This window comes from Convolutriloba macropyga, chromosome 10 (assembly GCF_964194025.1).
Source record: "Convolutriloba macropyga chromosome 10, txConMacr16.3, whole genome shotgun sequence".
NCBI lineage: Eukaryota > Metazoa > Xenacoelomorpha > Acoela > Convolutidae > Convolutriloba > Convolutriloba macropyga.
The window spans coordinates 59,493,136-59,514,526 of record NC_134477.1 but is presented as its reverse complement, the minus strand read 5'-3'; the positions used below and the strand labels follow the sequence as shown (position 1 = coordinate 59,514,526).

Below are 21,391 nucleotides of genomic sequence, written 5' to 3'. Positions count from 1 at the left end.
TAAAAATAGGTAGAGTTATTATTAAGCTGAAATATTTTCTTCCAGCATTATATAAAATCTGTATATTTATGGTTGATTCGAAGCTTTTAAATCGTTCGCGAACAAAATTATTTTTAATGATTCTTCGGTATTTAGAACTGCTTCATTCAATCTAGTGCAAGAAAACCAGCCACAACAAATCAAATATATAATGCTCCGATCTAACAACTGAAACAAATGGGATTATGTTTTGCAAATTTAGCAGAGTTAAAAGTGGTAACAATTATGATCATTGAAGATTGAATAGTTATGGAAGCTGGAGAGCGAGTTAAGGTAAATTGTACATAAGATAAGCTTGACGCAAAACTCTCTTTGTTCAAAATATCCTTGGCTAGTGTGCTGAAGCCTTCAGGAAGAAAAAAAACGAGATAACGGGTTATAAGAGATGCAGAAGTTCGAGAGATTAAGACCAGCTTTTGTAATGATTAGCTTACTAGGCTTGCTGATTCGAATCCAGCACTGGTTGCTTTTCACAGTAGTATAACTGCTTCCCCAAAAAGATAATTTGCTGACTAACTTTGTCGGATATTGCTAAAATATTCCCGTGCAAAACAGTGACATTCGTAAAAAGTAATTAACTACTAAGTAATGGTATAAATTATTCTATGCTTTGATTGGACTTGTGTAACCCTTTAAAAGGTGAATAGCCATTGCAATTTATAAACGATGCCCTACTAACGTCAGGCGAAATGCTCTCAGAAGACTGGCCCGGGGTTGACTATGGTAGTCGGTTGCTGAAACTAAGGTTGGCTATCCTAAATGGTTCAAGGGGGCAAAATCGAGGCCGAATGGGTGTGTGATAAGGGGTTTACAAAGGACATTTTCCCTTACAGCATTTATTTACATTTAAACCTACACAGCAGAACTCGATAAGTAACTAGGAAAGAATTACCTTTAAATCAACGAATTTGTCTCCTCGGCCGTTCTAATGAATCTTACACTTAGACTAGAAGTGCATTTAGAAAACTGCTCAGTAATTTAATGTCATTCACATTGTACCTGTTTACCCCGTTTCTCAAGACGAAAAATACTCACATTCAATTCTAGGGCATGAGGAATTTCAAATTTATGCACGTGGGAGAATGGATCAAAATCCGCCTCATGATCTAGGACTCGGAAAAATATGTTTTGATCGTATCTTCAATTACGACATTATGTCAAGCAAAATCAGTTCAAAATGCCTTCAGTTTACATTTTCATTAATGCGCGACTAGCACCAAACTTATACGATTTCTTCTGTAAAAATAAAACTACCACTTATTTCATATAGAGGTTAGTGTGAATTTAAAATTTACAAGCAATAGATTAGAATTAAATTTTGTACAAGCAATTAATTTGACACAAGAATGGCACTAAGTTAGTAAATTAATGTGTGTATCTGCAGCAGTGTTATATTTTATATTAAACAGATTTAATTAACCACTAACTACAAGCTCGGCTCGCTAAGTGTCATAAAAAATTCAAATTTGCACTTCAAACTAAAACTATTATGACAAAACTGCACAAAATTGTTTTCTATTTATGTGCGAATATGAAAACAACCGAAATTTTCAACGCATGACATGGTCGAAAATAACAACTTCGAAATCTACTCAAAATTGCACAACTTTATTGAAATAGCTGATGACAAAAGATTGCAACTAGATATAATAATAAGTTATAACCTGGTTAACTTCCGAATGACAGATAAGCATGAATAAAGTTCCTCTTCAACCCGAAATTTGAGTCAGAACAATAAATTCAAAGGGATCTTTTCAATCAACACATTTGGCAATTTTAGCATTTTTAACTTAAAATTATTTCCAAAAATCTGCATTGCATTTATAATTCAGGTCATAAAGTGATAATAATTCATAATTTACGGACTTCTTATAATTTTCCAAAAGATCCTTTATTTGAAGTATTTAATGCACGGATGAAAATTTTAACGGGAGAAAACAGTTGATTACAATTTTTTTATATATACTACTTATGTTTGAACGCGTTAAGACTTTCGGCAATTTATAATCGGCTACAACTTGTCAATGAATTCGAAAAAAAATATCCAAAAAAAATTTGATTTTCCTAATTTGAGTTGATGAACTTGATAGAACGTTTAAAGATTTCCGTAAATTACAAAAATTCAAGTTGGTGCCGACAATTTGCGCTATTATTTTGGCAACTTTATTGCAGCAAAAGTATAAATTGAAAGATTTTGAGAAATTTAAGCATGATTGTTTCATAAATAAGTAACAGGCAGTATATAACTGTGCGATTTTCAGCATATTACAAAATAATCTTTAAAAATTCGCACCAGAGAAAAGTTTGATTACAGGCAACCTTCAGATAAAATTGAATTTCAAAATCAGAATAGATCTCAAAAATCAATGGTTATGTTTATCAATTAAATGGATCTTTTCTTCAAGTGCCCCCCCCCCCCCGCAAGGGGTTACTATTAAATGAAATTTAACAAAAGGATTCATCAACCAGTCCAAGAGGAGTAAGAACTTTCCACGGACGCGCAAAGGTCAAGTAATATTGTCATAAAGTATTCTACAGAAAGGGGGTGATTATTTACTAGGTACAGGGGGGATTGTCGAAAAGATCCAATTAAATTTCAAGCACAGATTTGAAAGATAGAACTTGACTTCAACAGTTGAAATAGTGCAAACAGAACGTTACAAACAGTTGTTTTTTTGTAAGCAGCAGCAAGTATTTTTTCATTACATATAAGCAACAAATACACGCTAGTTTCAGAGAATTCAATGATGGATTTTTTTTAAAAAATTGTGGTTTTCAGCAGATATTTATTGACAGTCTTTATTCTGTTCTCTTGGTTCAAATTGCAGGTCAAGGTTTCCAAAAACAAGGAATACGGCAATTTCAACACCGCTAGTTGAGGTAAATTCAAACTTTAAAGCCAATCATCTCTCAAATAATCCCAATTGTCAATTCCAACATTCACCATTTTTTTCATATTTTGTTTGTGATGAATGTTTTGTTTGATGGCACATTCTGTCAACAGCGATTAAAGTGCGGATTGAATTCTTATTTTTTCAACAGTTTTACCTGTTATTTTAACAAAAACTAGTATTTTTTCAACTAGCCGCGTGAAGTACCCGTTTAATTTTGTTCAAACTTTTTAAAATCTTATGCAGTCCTTAGGATGCGTGTTCAACAGAAGTGTCGTCATAATTGGTCTCAAGGTCAACTAGAAGAGATTCTTCGTTCCTCTGAGATAGAGCAGTCAAGTTGTCCTCAAATTGTTGTCTCTCTCCATTCGATTCTACATCAAGGCCTGGCTGTACTTTGGTGAACATCTAAAAATGATAATAGTTCAAGCATTTTGAAAATGTGGTCATTTATATTCAGTCCGTCTTTTTTCTCCAATCTAAATCGAAAATCTGTTTACCAAAGTTAGAAAGACAGACATAAACTGCGTAATTTTGGACAATACGCTCTCGAACATGTGGGACAATTTTTTCAGAGGGCAACGTAGGCTAGATAAATTATGGGTACAATTCCGATTAGGTATTCAAACCCGCGACTTCCGGGGTTCCAGACAAGCATTAACAACTCTGCATTCAGTGCCTAGTAACATCCTATCTTACAATCTTGCTATTATAAATTGCGGAAAACAGCCGCCGTTCACCCCACTGACCGACGTTGGGCTTGAATCAGTCAGAAAAAAATTGACGATAGCCTAATTCTTTCTAAGTGTCGAAAAAAATTCTAGTTTGGTTCCCATATTCATTAGATTCGATAAAATGGCGAATTCAGCCTTTAAAATAGGACAATAAGCTAAATACCAAACCCGTTAGCAGTATACTCTAAGAACTTTATTAACTTAATGCACACAGTCAAGTCTTTAAATATTACACCTTAGTTCCCGGTCTTTGTTGGTTTATTCCCATTCCTATGATTTCGCTTCTTGACCTTAAACGTATTCGGGTAGATTTGCTGAATGAATTCTAAATTCCATTCAATTGAAACACTGAGTGAGGTAATCAAACGTGAAGTTCGTGACGTACGTAAAACCAAAAACAACATCAAACTGATTGATGTGAGAAAAATTTAAGAGTGCAAACTATTTTGATTTCATTTTGATGTTAGACATACTACTGTTACTCAATGAGAGGATACAGGGGCTATCAAAATATAGACCGATGATACCCAAGAAAAGACAGCCTTATATTTCTAATGTCAAAAATGTTTAGATTTGGTTAGCAAGTTTTAATTAATCACACTATCCAGAAACGAAGAGGTGCTGAATGTACAGGCCACTAAATGTAATCTGAATACCTAATAGCATTCATTCTATAGAAGTTTGATAACCTAATGCACTCGTACGTAACAACCCCACTTAATGGTTTATCACGTTTCTTCTAATTTTGCCCTTGACCATATTCACTACATTACGCAAAAATAAAAGAAACCTAAACCCCATTTAGGTGAAATAGTTGAGTTAAGTCAGAAGTCATGCAAAAAAATCATTAGTAGTGTATAAAATGAAATTTGAGCTTCAAATTTAAGCTGAGCAGAACTTTAGATGTCGTCTTTGTTTTTCTGTACAAAAGCTTTAAATTTATCGGGGCGCTGTTTTTTTCCAAAATTTGGTTCTATATTGAAATAGAAATTTCCCAAATTATTTAAGTTCAGGTTTCATTCTCAAGCTCGCATTACTATTCAATTAGCATATAGACGCACCATCAGCTTAAACATTTTTCCGTGTAAATCCGTTTCCACGATGCTATGCCAAATCTGCGTCGTGGCGGGGCAGGTAGGAAAAACGAGTGGTGGGGCAGGAAGTAGGGGTTGTCCCAAAACTACATTTTAGGCTGCCCTTTAAGTTCAAATTATTAAGCAGCTGCGGTAAACTGTACAATTAGAGCCCAACTAAGTTCCAGGAGAGCAGCTCAGATACTTAATGCATTCGGTTTTCACCAGTTTATCACGTTTTTGAGGACGCTCAAGCACACTAAAGAATATTCTAGAATAAGTCGAAACGCTCAAGCAAAAAATTCTCATAAAAAGACAAGTTCAAACTAATGGCTTCAAATTTTGTTCGAAAACAATTAGCATTTAATGTGAATATTGAAGTAATTTACAATGAATCCACACTCTTTTTTTCTTACAAGACGCACGCCGTCTCTTTCTTCGGAAGCTCGCTATGAAAAGAGTTTGTGACTGCTATTCAGTGATAATAAAGAAATATCAAGAATTTCTTCCTGTTGATAATTAGATAACAAGATGACAGTGATAGAACAACATACCTTATCATGCATGGCTGTGGCTTGTGGAATTGAATCATCATTTTTTGAAGTATCCTCTGAAAAATCAAGCAGTGTCTCCGATTCACCAGTGTAATGTCCGTTCATAACTCCATTGCTAACATTATCTAAGGCTCCAACACCAAATAAGTCTCCTGTTAATTTCGAATCAGCACCAATATTAGCAGCATTTTGATCAACTTTTGGCAACCCATTTTCGGCTTTAGGCTGGTGATCGGCATTCGCTGAGGCACTTTCCAGAGAAAGCAAATCGGCTCCAAAATCGGAGGCCAAAGTGGTGTCCAAACTTATTCCGGAGTCCTCCAGACCCGAGAAGCCGGCATGTGTGTCTTTTTGAGGTTGTTCTGATTTTGGCAAAACATTTTGAGCTTGTGGTTCCAAATCCAGCAAGACATCTGTTTGGGTTTTTGTGACGTCGTCAATGTTAGCGGAATCTTTCACTGCAATGTTATCGGTTTCTGACTTTTCTGATTTCTGTAAATCAACGTCTCCTCGAACCAAACTGGCAGACTTCACACCTTCTTCCGACGGCGACGCAACAAGACTTCCTGAGTCCACAACTGGTTCTGGACTGACGCTGTGTTCTCTCGAGTATTCTCTGGTCGAATCAGAACTTTCAACTCCTGTTCCCCTGTCTGCTTCTGTGTTCTCTCTGACGCCAAGAGTAACACGAGCTGGTTCGGTTCGTTCGACCTCTTGTGACTCTGCCGGCTTGTCTTTAGAATGTATGTCTTCACTTTTCGTACCTTCATCCGAATTCTTAATTTCTGCCGGATTGCTCTTTTCTGTATCTACTGGTCTGGGTTCAAACTTCTCGCTGGCTGCTGAAACGTTACTGATGGCAGCATCCACAAATGGTTTCTCAACTTTTGGTTCTTCTCGAGTTGCTTGTGGTGTATCCGAAACGTTTGGTTTGGATTCCTCGGTTGGCTTTGGAGTCGAACTTACTGGAACACTCGGAGTGGTACTGGTTCGGGTTCGTTTCATAATCGCCTCTAATCTGGCTCTTCTTTCGGCTCGTTCCTGTTCTTCAGCTTTTCGTCTTTCTTCCTGCATTCGCTCGAACTCTTCCTGTTCTCGAAGTCTCTCCTTCTCGGCTTCAGCTCGGATTCGCTCTTGATCCATTATCAGTTTTTCTTCCTTTTCAAAGAACTTCAATTTTTGGTCTTCAGAAACGCCAGGGGTCTGATTTCCAGAAGCATTAGCACTGCTGTTCTTTTCAGGGGTCACGTTTTCAGCAGGTTTTTCAAAACTGACGCCAGAATCTTTGCTAGAAGTCGCATCATTTGAGGGAATCTTCTTTTCTGGTTCAGCTTCAGGTTTCCCTTCAATTTTTGATTCCTTGGCTTGATCATCAGTTTTAACTTCAGAACCATCTGTAGCAATCAGTTCAACTTTGTTTTCTGAAGCAGCGTTTGTCAAAGAGAGAATCTGGCTCAGAGAATTATCCAAATCTTTAGTGTCCGGCTTGGCTTCCAAGGTTGCTTCCAGTTTTGATCCAGGTGCGGCCGGAGTAGTAGGAGAAACCTTAACCTTAGCGCTTTGTGGAGTCTTGTTAGCCGCGTTCATTTTCTCGCGCATAGCTCTTCGATGTTCGGCCATTTTCTGCTTGTAAAACTCAATTTCAGAGTTAGCTTCTTTTTCTTTTTTGGAGCTTTTATCTTTATCTTCTTCCGGGGCGGCTGGTTTAGGAGTAGCTTTTGCGGGTTCTGGTTTGCCTTCAGTTGATGGTTTTGCGGTTAACGCTTTCGAATTCGGCGTTGAAGTTTTCTTTTGTTGAGTTAGCATAGGTTCAGATTTTCTCAACTCTTTCAAATCTTTAGGCGCTACTTTTGGAACCGTTTTCTTCTCGCGAGTCAAAGTTTTCGACCTTGAAGGATCGTTTAAGTAGCTGCTTGCGGTCGGACCGGTATTTGAAACCCGAGTTCCAGATGCCGACCGCGTCCGTTTAGGTGACATCGGGACCGGCGATTTAGGCGCGACTGTTTTGCTTGTATTTACCAACCGTTTTGGAATTGATGCGTTCACCTTTGTTTTTCTGCTCATATTAAATTTACTTTTCGGCAAATCAAGTTGATGAAAAATAGCTTGAGAGAGTGACGTCTTTCGTTTTGAAACTTTGCCGACCATCTTAGACCTGGTTTCGGCGGCCTTGATGCAACGAAGTTCGACTTTTCGCAAAATTTCGACTTTTCTCGCGTGGTCCTGGAGCAAAATTTGTTGCTTGCGTTGTAAAACAGATGCGATTCTTGAATTGTTGTTTTGATTTTTGCGCTCAAATTCTTTCCGTTTCTGTGCGACCAATTTTTCATGCTTTAAAGTGCTTTGCAGCATCCGTTGCTTAGCAACGCTCACTCGGTTTTCCTCAAGCTGTGACTTTCTGCTCAAGACCGCTTTGAGTCTGTCTTCATAGGAAGCCATCGGGGTGTCTTTTTTGGCCTTCTCACTTTGTTTCTTAGTTGCGCTTTTCTGAACCATAATGCATCTTAAATACGAACCACAATTTCACAAATAGTTAAAACTTAATTTCCGAAGAGTTATGTAAACTTTAAATCAAATAGCAACTTCTGTTCAGAGAAAATATGCCGAAAAACGCTTCAATTTAAAACGCAAAAGCATTAAATCACTTTGAAATACTTCTGCCGATAGCCTTATATAACAAATCATAGAAACAATCATCGGCACTTTTCGAAATCGGATTTCTTGTGGAAATAGTTTTAACATTTTTACTTACGCCATCAAGTCGAGTTTTCAGTTGATGTTACAGCAAAACAACGATGCTATTCTTTCAAGTTAAACAGTCACCGGTATGGAAACAGTCAACAAACAAAAATTTACAGAAGACTTCTGTAGACGGAAAAATTTTCCGACAACTCCGCCTACCCCCTTTAGGCACATTCGTGCGTGTCTTTGAACAAGGAGTCTTAAACAACTGAAACATGTCGCTGAAAGGTCAGCAAAAATCTAATTTTCCCCATTCGTCGAGATTCAATAAACAATGCAAAAAATTGAATCTTAAAACAACTAAAAACCTCAAAACTAACATGGGCAACCCTACTCGGCTATCATCTCTGCTATTATTGAAATCTATCTCATCTGAAACTGTTATCTCATCTAAGCTCTGGGGGCATAATGAAAAATTGATCATTTGTACATTCTAAACAACTTCAGTTGACTTGGCTTTTTGTATTGAACTAAAACTATAGATAACTGTCGAAAATCAGCTGTATGAATGAGAACACCCAAGAAACCAACCTTGAAATCAGTGACAGATTTAACCCAGTCTGACGAAAATTGCATAAAATAATTGAGCCAAATATTAGCAACGAATCTTATTTGAGATATTTTCCATTGTATCAACAATTACTCACCCAACGCCCTTGCCCCAGTCCAGGAGGTTATTCACCCCAACCCCCCCCCCCCCCACTCCAATTGCAGAACACGTGCCATTATGTATCGAATCGATTTGTGAAAATGTCACGCGCACTTAAGCCGGGGGGGGGGGGGGGGGAGGGGGCATTCGTTTGAACACAATTATCATCTTGAACACAATTATCAGTTTTTTTAAGATAGACCATTATTTCTACCACGTTGGCTTTTCTATGCTGTGTTTATGTCAAAGAACATCTGAAATCACTTGCAGACAAAACATGCGTCAGTTTCCAATTTTTAATTTTATCCGTCAAATTGCCAAAAAACCACAAAACTGAATCACAATATATTTAACATCAGCTGGTAAATTACTAAACTCCAACATAGCATAATTTCAGCCTTCATAGCAGCTGCAGTAAAGAAAAAGTTACGATGTCAAACGGATGCTTCAATGATTATCAAGTTAAGACTCTAAAGACAGGTGAAAAAATAAGCTACACTACTAAAGGCATCCACGCATTCAAACAGTTAACATTTCTAGTAAGCGATTACCCAATTTTTCTACAATTATGAGAAACGTCCCCACCCATTATAAGGTGCGAATATTTTTTTGTGTAAAAACATTCTTGTGGAAAAATTGCAAAACCAAATATAAAATCTAACAAAAAAGACAGGCTAACCAGACACCAAGCGCCACAGTACGATACCTCTGATGTCATCATTCACACCTAAACGATGGACATTTAAGGGCGTTTTAAATAGCATAATGGAAAAAATATTGCAAGCATGGCGTACAGAGGGTCAGCCGAGAATTTGAATCTTAGATTTGTGTTTCCGTTATGGGGAACATCGGAGAACATCTAGTTTGCGGCATTTGAATGCACAGCAAACACTGAAAGAAACATAAATAATCAAGTACCAGTAAAATTGGCATATTAAGTTCATATAATGGGCTGTTTGTAGCAAATGAAGTACAAACCTAAGCAAATCCGTTCCCGGCCAAAGTCCCCGAACTACTTATCTATCATCATTTCTATTGACAAATTTGAGTAAACTCACATTACATGCAGCGCCTTGAAAAACTTTACTGGCAGGTACCGGTTGTCAAAAATACGAAAAAATGTACTCAAAAACCTCGGGATTAAAGGTCGAAGATGCATTTCAACCATAAATTTATCGTACTGGTTTGTAAAAAAAGTCTTTTCTCTAAAAAATCTTCCGTTGACTGAAAGTTGAAATCCCAACATCGAAACAACGAAACGTGAACAGTTGTCGTAATTTGACCAGATAGAGTACAGTAATCTATCTTTCAAGTGAGTACTTAGTACGGGTAGTCTTCCAGTGAAGCCAGCTAGGAGGGTTCACCAGCCTGTTGAAAAAAAAAACGAATACCCTCAAGGGTCTCCTGATAGCATAGAAAAACTTATGTCGATTCTTCGAAAGCTAAAGAAATTCATGTGCAATCACTCCCGAAAAAAAAAAATTAGGAAACGCAGATATGTCATTGGACGAAGCGTTAGAAAGATTAATATTGTAGTTAAATCAACCTAACACACAAGATAGCCCAAAAGTTCTCATCGCAAGAAGCGAGGACAAACTAATCTCTGCGCGATAGGAAGCGGGGTTCAAGAGAATCGGGAAAGGGAAACAGAAATGAGTATAGCTACAGAGAAAACAGCGCTGAAAAACTTAACAATAATGGCAGAGCGAGACCACCAGCACTAGGGGGTAAAAATAGACGCCGAGATCAGTCCTACTAGTGTTGAGCAACCGAAAGCACCAGTGAAATTTGGAAAAGTGTCGCCTCTGCTCGGGACTGTTTTAATTGTTGGAAGGCAAACCATTTCAAACGAAATTTCCCTTGCTGGAACGAAACTCGCTAAAATTGGCCGGGCTTCAATTTCAGCAGGCTACGTAAGAAATTTAGTAGTGGAAACAGCCCAGGGGAGGCGTTGTTTGCAAAAAATTTGATTAAAGACAAATTATTAATGACTTTGCTGGATAGTGGAATTATTGTTTATGTTATCAGCGAATCACTCCATATGCAACTTGTAGAACCGAACCAGATCAGAATTTGCAAAAATAGCACACTTGGGGCAAACAACTGTAAAAGAGAGTAACTACCCATGTTCAATTTTAAAATCGAATATAGCAGTTGAGCTCTTGGTTCAAAAAATGGGGCTTAGACTGTTTACAAGGAATAGACTTCTTATACAATCTTAATTAAATTTTAAACCAAGAAAACGAATTATTTTGCTGAAAACGTGGTATTGTTCCAGTCAAAAAGGAGCATTAGAAACCTCATTAAATGTCAGAAAAGGACTTAAAACCACCTCGCCGTTGCGAAAATTTATTCAAACGCAAATATTTGATGAACGTAACACAACACAAAAAACGGACATTTTGCAGAACACATAAAAAAAGATTCAAAAACTTTATCAAAATTGTTCATTAGCGAGTATTCTAAATGAGACTGATGGTAAAGTTGAATGGGATCGACAACTAATACCTTGGCACCAAATATGAATCTACCAAATTTTCTCGAATTTCAAACTATATGAAATTTTGCGACCAGATATACCATAACTAAAGAAGCCCCTTCAATTAGACGAATATAGGGCAGTATCAGCCTTGAGAAACGAAAAGCCACGAAAAGTGGGTTTACGATTAGAGGCACGAACACTTAGCTGAACCAACAAACTCAGATTGGACCGCACCCTCATGGCTGGTACCAAAAAAGACGGTACCAATCGTTCTGTAGCAGACTATGGTGGTCTAAACAAACAATGAAAAAAAGTTGGCTATTACCGCGAAAAAGAAGAAGTCACTGATTCCCTCAAAGGGGGAATCAGTGACTTCCCGAACAGACCTTGTGTTTTGATATTTTCAAACGGCGTTCGAAAAAAAACAGCTTCTATTACACTTCTAGGCATCTTACGTAAGAACGATCTCCTATGGGATTTGCATCTGTGCAACAAGTTTTTTTTGAAAACCTAACGGATCTAATTTTTTCTCTACTACGAAAAAGTTCTCCTTTATCTAGACGACGTCATCATTTCTAGGATATATTTCGTGAGAACATCTATCAGCGATTAGAATTAATTTTCCAGCAATTAGCACGAAGATTAAAGGATCAAATTTAACTTTTCCTAACGCACGTACGATTCTTGAGAAACGTTATATCCGGGAGTTGAGTCATGGTCGATCCAGAAAAAGTACGAGAGTTAGAAAGAATGAAGGAATCCTTCTCTTTGGAGGAAGTCCTTTTTAGGCGTCGTTGAATATTAACCAGAAATTTATTCCGGGTTTGGGAAAAAAACCCCGAAACTCTTTAAAGGCTACTAAACATAAAAATGAGTTCGAATGAAGCACGGAGTGCAAAAGTTCAGTAAAAGAATTGAAACAGAAAAGAAACTCAGAAGCACAAGTTTTCGGATACCCAATGAAGGGGGAACCTTAAACGTTAACTACGGATGCTTCTAACATAAATTGGGGCGATTTCTAAAGAAAGGAACCAACAGTAGAGTCACTGATTATGCCGCAAAACTGTGAGTAAAAGTCAACTTCATTACTCAGTAAATAAGAGGAAGCTTTTTGCCTTTGTACATTTCTTAAACATTTCAAAGAAAAATATCTACTCAAACGGGACCATAGGACTCTTGATTACTTTACAGTTTCAAAGAACAAGCCAGCATGGTCGAAAGAGGTTTGGACAAACTTGAACTAATTAACTTTGCCATCAAACGTAGAGCATGAAAAAATCCGCAACCACAACTGTGTCGCGCATCAAAAGGGAAGATCAGGGACGAAAAGCTTTGTTAACGCTATTGCCATTGACAGACGAAAATATCGACAATGTGAGTCCAGGTTGGCAATTCGATAAACTACAGAGAGTAAAAGTGCAAGCAGCAAAGTGGCAAGATAGTCATGACGTATATTCTTGGGTCATAAACAGTACGTGACCAAACCCGAAAAGCCAAATTTCAATAAATTTTGTAATTTGATGAATAAAAGTGACGTAAACGTGTCCCCAATTTTCACGATTAATATACCACTTTCAACAATGGGATTTAGTTACGCAAAACGTGGAAATAAGGCACTTATAATGTGGAGAGGGCTTAAATTTTTTCACGAGTATTCACGGATAAGCGTAACCTATTTCGACCTATTTTGAACGTGTAATTAGCCTAGAACTTCATTTCCCAAATTTTATTTGTAATCACCTTAGACCCAACCCAAAGAAATAGTTGATCTTGTGCGCAACTAATTGTTTTTGTGATATGTGTAATTGCAAAACTGCTAATTGTCCTCTTATTTAGCAATTAGTATCAAAAAGGAAATTTCTGAACTTATCACCAATTGCGTTTCTTTCAATTCGGTCCAATTGACATTATCATAGTTATTTGGCAAGAGTTACTTATAGTGCGGAAACTTATGGCGTGTAAATGAGTAGCAAACGTTTGTCCAAGGTTTTCACGCTAGCCCCAAGAAAAAAAGACGACACCCGACACTTCGGAATTTAATTTCTACCCTTAGCGAAAATCTTGTTTAATATCCTAACTTTAGAGCATGCCTGGCCGGGGTTCTGAGATAGTGGGTTCAAGTCCTCTCATGGCCGATTCTTTAGCAGAAAATGGAGTTAGCTAATACCATATTGTTAGGTTAATGTACATGCAAAGAAACATCTCTATCGAGGGTATTTCAAATCCTTTAGACCCAACTGTTTGACAGCATAAATCATTTGGTTATCCTAACAAAACGGAAGCTTCCTTAATTCACGACTTATGCACCTGTCCGTACGAGGTCAAGCGAGTTCACAATTTACAAGTATCTCCGTCTACTCAAAAAATAATAACAATCATTGTAATAACAACTGAACTTAGATTATCACAACTCTTTCGTGGGAAGTAACAGTTCGATCAAGAAACAAAATATATCTATTTAGCGCCTTCGTCTTTCTGATTGCGATGCTCTTTGAAATCTTTGCTTCCTTCTTCATCATCTGGATCTTCCATGCCAGGCAAACCGGCTAGAATTTGTTGAAGTGCGTCTGTGTCAACCTAGTAAACACACACACATTTTAACTTCACGCTCAACTGACACGTTATCTTATATTCTGTAGTGCTTCGAAAATTTTGTTCGAAATATAAGATGCATTTATATTTTCAAGAAACTACTATGGTCCATCCATGGAATTATGAAACGACTATGTTTCACCGATGGATTTAAAAAACTCATGAAACTATGATTCATCGATGGAATTCACTGTAAGCCCAACCCGAGAGATTTCATATTGGATATTTCTTCAAAAACTCCCCACACAAAAGACCGGTTGTCTCAACTGTTGTTTCAATATTTGAGCCTTCGTTTTACAAAACTATTTATTTCGTTCCAATTCTCAAGACGAAAACTCTTCCACATAAATTACCACACAGACATTCAACCAAATTGTGCCTTGAAAGACGAAAAAAATGACTCCAAAGTGTAAGGGTGCTCCGACAAAAATGGGGGCACATCAACAGGGCCACAAATCCAACGGACATGGTATTTCGTTTCAACTAGACTACAATTGCATTCATTATTTTTGACGTTCATTTGATACAAAATTTCGTTGTCGCCTATTTGAAACATCGTCCATTTGAAACGCCTAGACGCAATAAATACCCAATGCCAATATACCCAATGTGACGAAATACCCAAAATAAACCCAATACTTTATCCTGATTTTGAAACTACCAGAAGGATTTTTTTGCCATAACTCGCGGGTCATTGCCATTCCACAGCGGCCCGTGGGACTTGATATGAAACTATCACAACCGCGAACATGCGATTCAATGATCCGTATGAGTATGATACAACATGCTTGTATTACTGAGTGGTAATTTGTAATCGGATAAAAGGACAAACAAATCAAAGTAAATAATTTGGGTATAATGGCACATTTGGTAATTTGTCATTGGGTATATTGCCATGTAACGTACTGTAAGAGTAGTAAAAAAATTACCTCTTCAAGTTCAGAATCATCGATACCTCGTGTGCCTTCTGTGACCTCCATGGCTTGCTCTGTCGGAGCTGCAGCTGAAAAATACAAAAATTCCAAAGTTTAATCTCATGAAATTAAGTTTGAAAAATAGAAAAAAAATCATCTTTTGAAATTAAGTCTTTTAGAATCTGTAATATTTATGCAGAAAAAATTGTTTTCAAGTTTTCATATCTGTAAGTTCTTGTGTCTTTTGTGATCGCTTTTCGATTTAATCTAACCAGTGTGCTTAAATTATATAATGTGATTCTTTAAGAAAATTGATTGTTTATTATTTTGCTTGAATGATTTGAAGTCAGTTTTTGTTTCAAGTATATTTAACTATATAGTTATAATTTTAATTTACTTTTTGCAAAAAAAATAATAACGCAGAAAAGGCTCAATCACAGATCCGTGTTTTTAAGCATATCTGGTTATAGACATACAATGGATTGAAAGGGATGAAAGAGTTGTTGTTGTATTACAAACAAACAATGATACAACAACGGGGAGAGGTAAAGAGGTCTATCATCTAGCTTCTCTTTTAACCACTTAACAAAGATAAATAATATATATGAGCTCACACATTAGAGCCAATTTTTTTTACCAGAATTAATGATTGAAAATTAATCCCTCCAGTTACGAACAAGATAGTGCTTAGGGTTGTTAAAAAATTCTTACGATTGTAACTGTTTTAACTCATTCAAATTCGGCATCTCAACTCTTTAACTGCTCTCAAGGCAAGATTATAGCAGTTATATTAGTCATGTTGGTCTTTTTCTGCAATTTGTTTCTTCTGTTCATTTGACTTTTCGTCCTGAAGAACAGGAATGTTCTTTTATTAGACAGGTTGGAACTGAGCACACTTAACAACGCAACGCTCTCATCTCAGATTATGATGTTTATACGTATACCATTTGTGGTCTCAGCTCCCATGTCTTGTTGCATCGACATCCTCATGGCCAGTTCTATCTGCTCCTCCTCCGTCATCTGGCTCAGATCCTTCTGGATAGGAACCCCGCCCATTGACAAACTCAGCGCCTGCAACAATCGCATATCACAATTATAAACATAACCGACTAACGTCGGACGAATTGCTCTCGAACGCCTGGCGAGGCTAGAGAAACTCTTATGGCTCAAAAACTTCTGAATAGGGGGGGGGGGGGGGGGTTCGAACCACTACACTATACGTCTATGTACTGTATTCGCTCACAATCTGTCTTAGTTTAGCGACAAATTTAATTTCTGAATGCGCGCAATTCAAATCATTCAAAAACTCAAAAAGACCAGCGTGAAAGTGACAAGTGAAATCGGAAGAATGTTCTAGAAGAAAACGGTCAGGCAAAAATTTAGCATAAAAAAGACACGCACGTTTACAATGACTGCTCAAACTTCATTCGAGTGCAATTAATAACTGAATGTCTCTTGAGTTCAAATATGGACAATCAATCTGCACGGAACCCCAATTTCATGACGAAATGGGAAGCAGAAACTCTTCATTGTGCCTCTTTGATGCTGCAGTTTGTATCTTTATATCGAAACAAACTGACCTGTTGCAAGAGAGCATCCTCAGTTGCAGCACCTCCTGCACTTGCACTGGCACCTGCCACTGCTCCTACCGATTCCACAGTCTGTCCTCCAGTAGTTCCAGCTGCAGTGTCCATCGGAGCCGCTCTTTCCTCCTCCTGCTGGGCCTTTCGCTGTTCCTCCATTGAGACTCTGAAAAATTTAGATCAGCATTCAATAAATTAGATAATTTATTATGTTTCACAAACGCTGAGCGGTAAAAAATTAAACAAACCAAAAATAGTTGATTAATAAAATCTCAACTGTTTGCAGACGATAAAAAATTTTCAGTTCGTTCAAATTAAAGCCCCCCCCCCCCCATGATATAGTTAACATGATTGAGGAGGGGGCTAAAATGGGAGACTCAAATTTTCAAATAACTCGAGCAAATCTTAGAGGGCAAATAAGATTCAAGCTCCCCAAGAACAAAAATTGCACTGATGCTCATACATTCTTGCAAAGTAAAAATCGCCAAAAGTTGTTGTAAAACGTCATCTTGGTTCGAATTTTAAATACACAGTTCAAATTTCATTCTCTTGACTGACTGTCATTTAACTAACAATCGGCTCTCAGTTATTGAAACCAGTGCTCTTTTCCGTTTGTGCCCTCCCCCTTCTTAGAGGGTGCATATTATTTGCACCCTCCCCGAGACGCACGTGCCATAATTTTACAATGATTTACTAAGTAATGATATGTGCTCTGTAACTGGGGGTGCATAACGTACGGGGGGGGGGGGGACTAACAGAAAAGATCCAAAACCGGAAACATGATGATTCTCACCTCAATGCCAGGGCTAGCTCCGGGTCCTCGTTGGGGTCGAACACAGATGGATCCAGGCCCCCTCCTGTGGGCATTCCTCCATCCTCTGCAATGACTGGAGACTGCATCAAGGCCTCTGACAACTTGGAACCACTCGGAACATTCACAAAATGGGATCCCGGTTCATCTTTGCCTAAAAAATGTTAATAGAAGAAGAATATTGAATTAAACATCAGATCCTACTGACAAATTGGATCTTTTCCGTTTGTGCCCCCCCCCCCCCCCCCCCCCCACAAACGGAAAAGATCCGACAAATTACACAACATTTTTACATGGTCAAATATTAACAAAAGATTGTTGTTTCATTCAGTTGATGGGTGTATAACTTTTGAAGCGATAAAAGTTTTCAAACTGAAGCGCAATAAACATGCTCTTCTGTTAAAAAAAACAGTTCTTTCACAAAATCTGCAGACGCAGCCCATTTATGGCAGCCTTACATATTGCATTGATAATGAACACAGATTAACGCACATGTTATATGCAAGAACGACGTATAAGAGTGAATATTGATGTTTTCTGATGTGATAAGTTCTGACGTATTATTAATGGCATGAACCAAAATGAGTGCGCCAGTTTGAAAGCACTCATACCGAATTAAGACAAAAAACCGAAGTAGAGTGTGCTTAAATTATATAAAGAAGTGTTTCCTGTGTCCAATTCCTTTTCTACTGATGATTAGTACCTAACGAGAATTGAAAAAATGCAAGGTGTTGTTTGTGCTGTAATTTTAACAGATAGAATACCAATTCATGAATGTAATTTTGCGCAACCACTTTTGAAAAAAAAAAACGTATTTATTTTTTCGATATCAAATTGTCTGGAAAAAACATTTTCGAAAAAACTTGTTTTCATTTTACAAACCTGCTGTAATCAAAATCGGCAGATAACAGCCCCAGAGAACTTAGCACTAAAAGCAAATTTATCCCAGACAAGAAGTAACGAGAAAAACCGGCAGCATAGTCTCTTTAAAAATTAAAGATGGTGGCTATAGGCTGCCATTAAATAACAGAAGTCCTCAAATTGCGCGTGTAGCAAACAAATCCAAAACAACTTGCTAAACGAATAGACGGTTTTATTCGAATTGGCGAGAGAAAAAAAAACAAAACTTCATCAAGACATAAGTCCTTTCACTAAGTAACTTTCACATTAGTAACTTTCACAAAAGTAACTTTCGTTATGGAAATCACTCAACCTAACGAAAGAGGAGAGAACTCATTGCCTGTGAAGGCTATGGTTATATAAGGCACTTCCAAATTGCCGATTTCCAATCCTATTGGCAATGCAGAACTAAGAAATGCAATCATCGTAAACAAACAAAAACACAGCTCAATATCGAAAGACACCAAGATAATTAATCATCGGCGCACAGATACAGATGGAACATCTAGAAAACCAGCAGCTAATAATCCCGCCTAAAACTTGAACCGACAATCGGTGAACAAAATACGACCAAAGAATCGTTTGAAGATGAGTAAAAAAAATCAACTAAATCATTTTACGTTCTTGATAGCATATAGAAATAGCTCAGAGTGGCAAGATGCTTGTCTGAAAACCTAGCGCCAGACGAAAGAAAATCTTGTGATTGAAAATCTTCCAGTAATTGATTTGCATGCAAGAGCACAATCAGAACTTCACGATTATTGATATAAAAAATCAAAAAAGGAGCAAAATGAGCCAAAATTCATTTTTTTCATACCAATCTGGAAGCTCTTCTTTCAGTGGAATGAGATCATTGATTCAAAATTCTGCCTCTTCCATTCTGCTCAGAATGTGCGGAGACATTCCGTCGGCTAGCAAAGCTTGGAGCTTTATCCGAGGACCGCGCCAATTTTGAATTATCACCTCTGTCAATTCTGGATAGTGGCTTAATAGTAACTTAGAAACCTGAACATAATCTAAGAATCCATGAAAAAAATTTTAATCAACACCTGTTGCGATAATAGCAGTTAAATAAACTGCCAGTGTACTAAATTTCAATGCCCGATCGACACTGGAAAAACACTTCGGCATTAGACTACGAGTTTATCACACTCTTTTATCACCACTGTCACTGAGTAAACAGTGGCGATAAAAGAGTGGTGATAAATTCGTAGTATAATAATGGAAACAGTTTGATAATGTTAAAAAAAGTCAAAAAAACTTGTGTGGTGTGTGGTTGGTCTTTGTGCGGTGTGTGTCTGGTGTGTTTGAGGTGCAAGTGTGGTGTGTGTGTGTGTGGCTTGGGTGTGGTTTGTGTAGTGTGTGTGTGTGGTGTGTGTGAGTGGGGAGTGTGTGGTGTGTTGTGCGTGTGTGTGTTTGTGCGTGTGTTTGTGTGCGTGCGTGTGTGTGTGTGAGTTTGTGTGTGAGTGTGTGTGTCTGTGCGTCTGAGTGTGTATGTGTCTGTGGGAGGGGGCATGAGGACAACACGAAGAACAGATCCGAGGATATATCACTTACCTTTGAAAATGTAATTGTCCATAAAAAATAAAAAATGAAAAACCAATAAAACTGTTTAGTTTTGAAATGATCGCAACAGGTGTTGATTAAAAAAATTACCACACGGTTGTTATCGCCCTCGAAGTTATCATAACACCTCGGCTTCGCCTCGGAGTTTGATAACTTCTCGGTCGCGATAACAACCGTGTGGTAATATTCATAACCGATTCACGTATCACTGAATTTTTGATAAAAAGCAAAACAATCGTTTAACTCAAATGAAGCTAAAAATCCAAATTTGTTCAAATGAGATTTCCAACTAATACGATTCCTTTTGCGGACTATTAAACCCAAAACTTTGGCATTTAACAGTTCTAAAAACTATGTCTAAAAAGGCAAGTTACCTTGATTCAAAGTTGATATGAAACCCTGCAATTTCTCACAATTGGCCTCCTCTCCAAAATTCACAATATTCACATTGACATTGCTCTTTTTAAGCTTCTTTGCCAGCGTCGTCAACTCTTTCTCATTATCTTCTATCGGACTGCCAATAAAAGCTACAATTCGCTGTCTATGGTTCTTGCCTTGACGATTTCTGAGAACAATTTGAGCGATTTTAATTCCAGTTAAAAACTTGTAGTCACCATCGGGTTGGATTTGGCTTAAGTTGCTTATAATTCGATTAACATCTGTTGTAAATGTCGAGTAGACTTTGGGGTGGCTTTCAGCGGCCATTGACATTAAAGCGATATTGTTTTCGGGGTTTCCTCGAGTTTTTGCGTTGCAAACAAGTTGTACGGCATCTTGCTGGGCGTGTAATCGTGACGGAATGAAGTCACCATTTCGCATGAATTCGCTGTTATCGATGCAGATTATGGTCGATTCAAGCACCATGGCTTTGTCTGAAAAAAAACAATATCATAAATGAAATTCAACAAAGTTCTATTTGTTTTAACATAGGACGACACAAACCTCGAATCTGTTGCATTTTCTCTCCCGTGAACAAAAAAGGAGTGGACGAGAGCGAAGGCGAGGGATGGTAGGTGGAGCGCGTGGGGTTAGGGGTGGAATGAGATTGTGGTGGTGGCGGTGGGGGGGGGGGGGTTGACGAGGGGGAGGGGTGGAGGATTGGGGTCCCTGGGGTCCAAACCGCAAAAAAAAGTATTCTCCGCAGCTTCGATGAATTGTACACGTAGAGACTAGTAGTGCTCTAAGAGAGCTGCTCAGCGACTTAATACCCTCGGGTATTTACCAGTACATCCCGTTTCTGAGGACAATCAGACAAAATTCGGATCTATTCTGTTTCAGCCCCCCAGCTTAGTGGGAATATGTTTTATGACCCCCCGGCGCACGTGCATTATTTTGCATAGTAACGTGCTATATAACAACACATAAATTGTAACTGGGGGTCATAAAAAACACTGGGGGGACAGAATATATCCCAAAATTCAAACCAAAAATTGATTTAGAAAAAGACTACAGGATTAGTGTGATTGCTACAAATGTTGTTGGAGAGCAATTCAACAAAACTTGGGGGGTTAAACACTCTATACCATACTCATAAATTCAGGCTTCCCGAGGCCGCATAGCCTAACGGATAAGGCGTCTGACTTCGAATCAGAAGATTGGGGGTTCGAATCCCTCTGTGGTCGAATTATTGCATTAATTTTTTAAATTGTCGAGAGCAATTCAGCTGCTCTTTCTGTAACATCTCAACATTTACTAAATTTGCACCCGAGCAATAAAATAACAAGCAATAAAATAGACAAATGATTTTTTTGATCTTTACAAGTAATGTGTACAAGATGAAGGGCTCTATATTCCCGTTACGCCTCATATTTCAAATTTCATCTTCCAACTTTGCCCCTTGAGCTTGCAGGATATTTATAAA

The 21,391-nt window shown here is 37.8% G+C and overlaps 2 protein-coding genes and 1 non-coding gene across 3 annotated transcripts; 1 reads left to right on the top strand and 2 right to left on the bottom strand.

Annotated features, from left to right (window-relative positions):
* Positions 1 to 3,092: 3,092 nt before the first annotated feature.
* Positions 3,093 to 7,815, bottom strand: LOC142348238 (uncharacterized). The gene is made up of 2 exons (XM_075399526.1): positions 5,292 to 7,815; positions 3,093 to 3,338 (listed from the first exon to the last, which is right to left on the bottom strand). Exons 1-2 carry the CDS (start codon positions 7,785 to 7,787, stop codon positions 3,180 to 3,182), a joined length of 2,655 nt encoding a protein of 884 aa, XP_075255641.1. The 5' UTR covers positions 7,788 to 7,815; the 3' UTR covers positions 3,093 to 3,179.
* Positions 7,816 to 8,964: 1,149 nt separating this feature from the next.
* On the bottom strand, positions 8,965 to 20,398 carry LOC142348237 (26S proteasome non-ATPase regulatory subunit 4-like). Its single transcript, XM_075399525.1, has 6 exons — positions 19,905 to 20,398; positions 17,047 to 17,218; positions 16,251 to 16,419; positions 15,615 to 15,741; positions 14,686 to 14,759; positions 8,965 to 13,741 (listed from the first exon to the last, which is right to left on the bottom strand). The coding sequence occupies exons 1-6, from the start codon at positions 20,392 to 20,394 to the stop codon at positions 13,619 to 13,621; spliced, it is 1,155 nt and encodes a 384-aa protein (XP_075255640.1). The 5' UTR covers positions 20,395 to 20,398; the 3' UTR covers positions 8,965 to 13,618.
* A 681-nt stretch (positions 20,399 to 21,079) lies between these two features.
* Trnar-ucg (transfer RNA arginine (anticodon UCG)) lies at positions 21,080 to 21,152 on the top strand. Its single transcript has one exon. It is a non-coding gene; the product is annotated as a tRNA-Arg (tRNA).
* The last annotated feature ends 239 nt before the right edge of the window (positions 21,153 to 21,391 follow it).

Excerpts from the sequence above, each read along its gene's own strand:
- LOC142348237 (XM_075399525.1), bottom strand. The coding sequence starts at position 20,394 with ATGGTGCTTGAATCGACCATAATCTGCATCGATAACAGCGAATTCATG. Across the intron at positions 16,420-17,046 it reads GAGCTAGCCCTGGCATTGAG|AGTCTCAATGGAGGAACAGC; the intron begins GTGAGAATCATC and ends TAAATTTTTCAG. Across the intron at positions 13,742-14,685 it reads ATGATTCTGAACTTGAAGAG|GTTGACACAGACGCACTTCA; the intron begins GTAATTTTTTTA and ends TGTGTTTACTAG.
- LOC142348238 (XM_075399526.1), bottom strand. The coding sequence starts at position 7,787 with ATGGTTCAGAAAAGCGCAACTAAGAAACAAAGTGAGAAGGCCAAAAAA. Across the intron at positions 3,339-5,291 it reads CCACAGCCATGCATGATAAG|ATGTTCACCAAAGTACAGCC; the intron begins GTATGTTGTTCT and ends TATCATTTTTAG.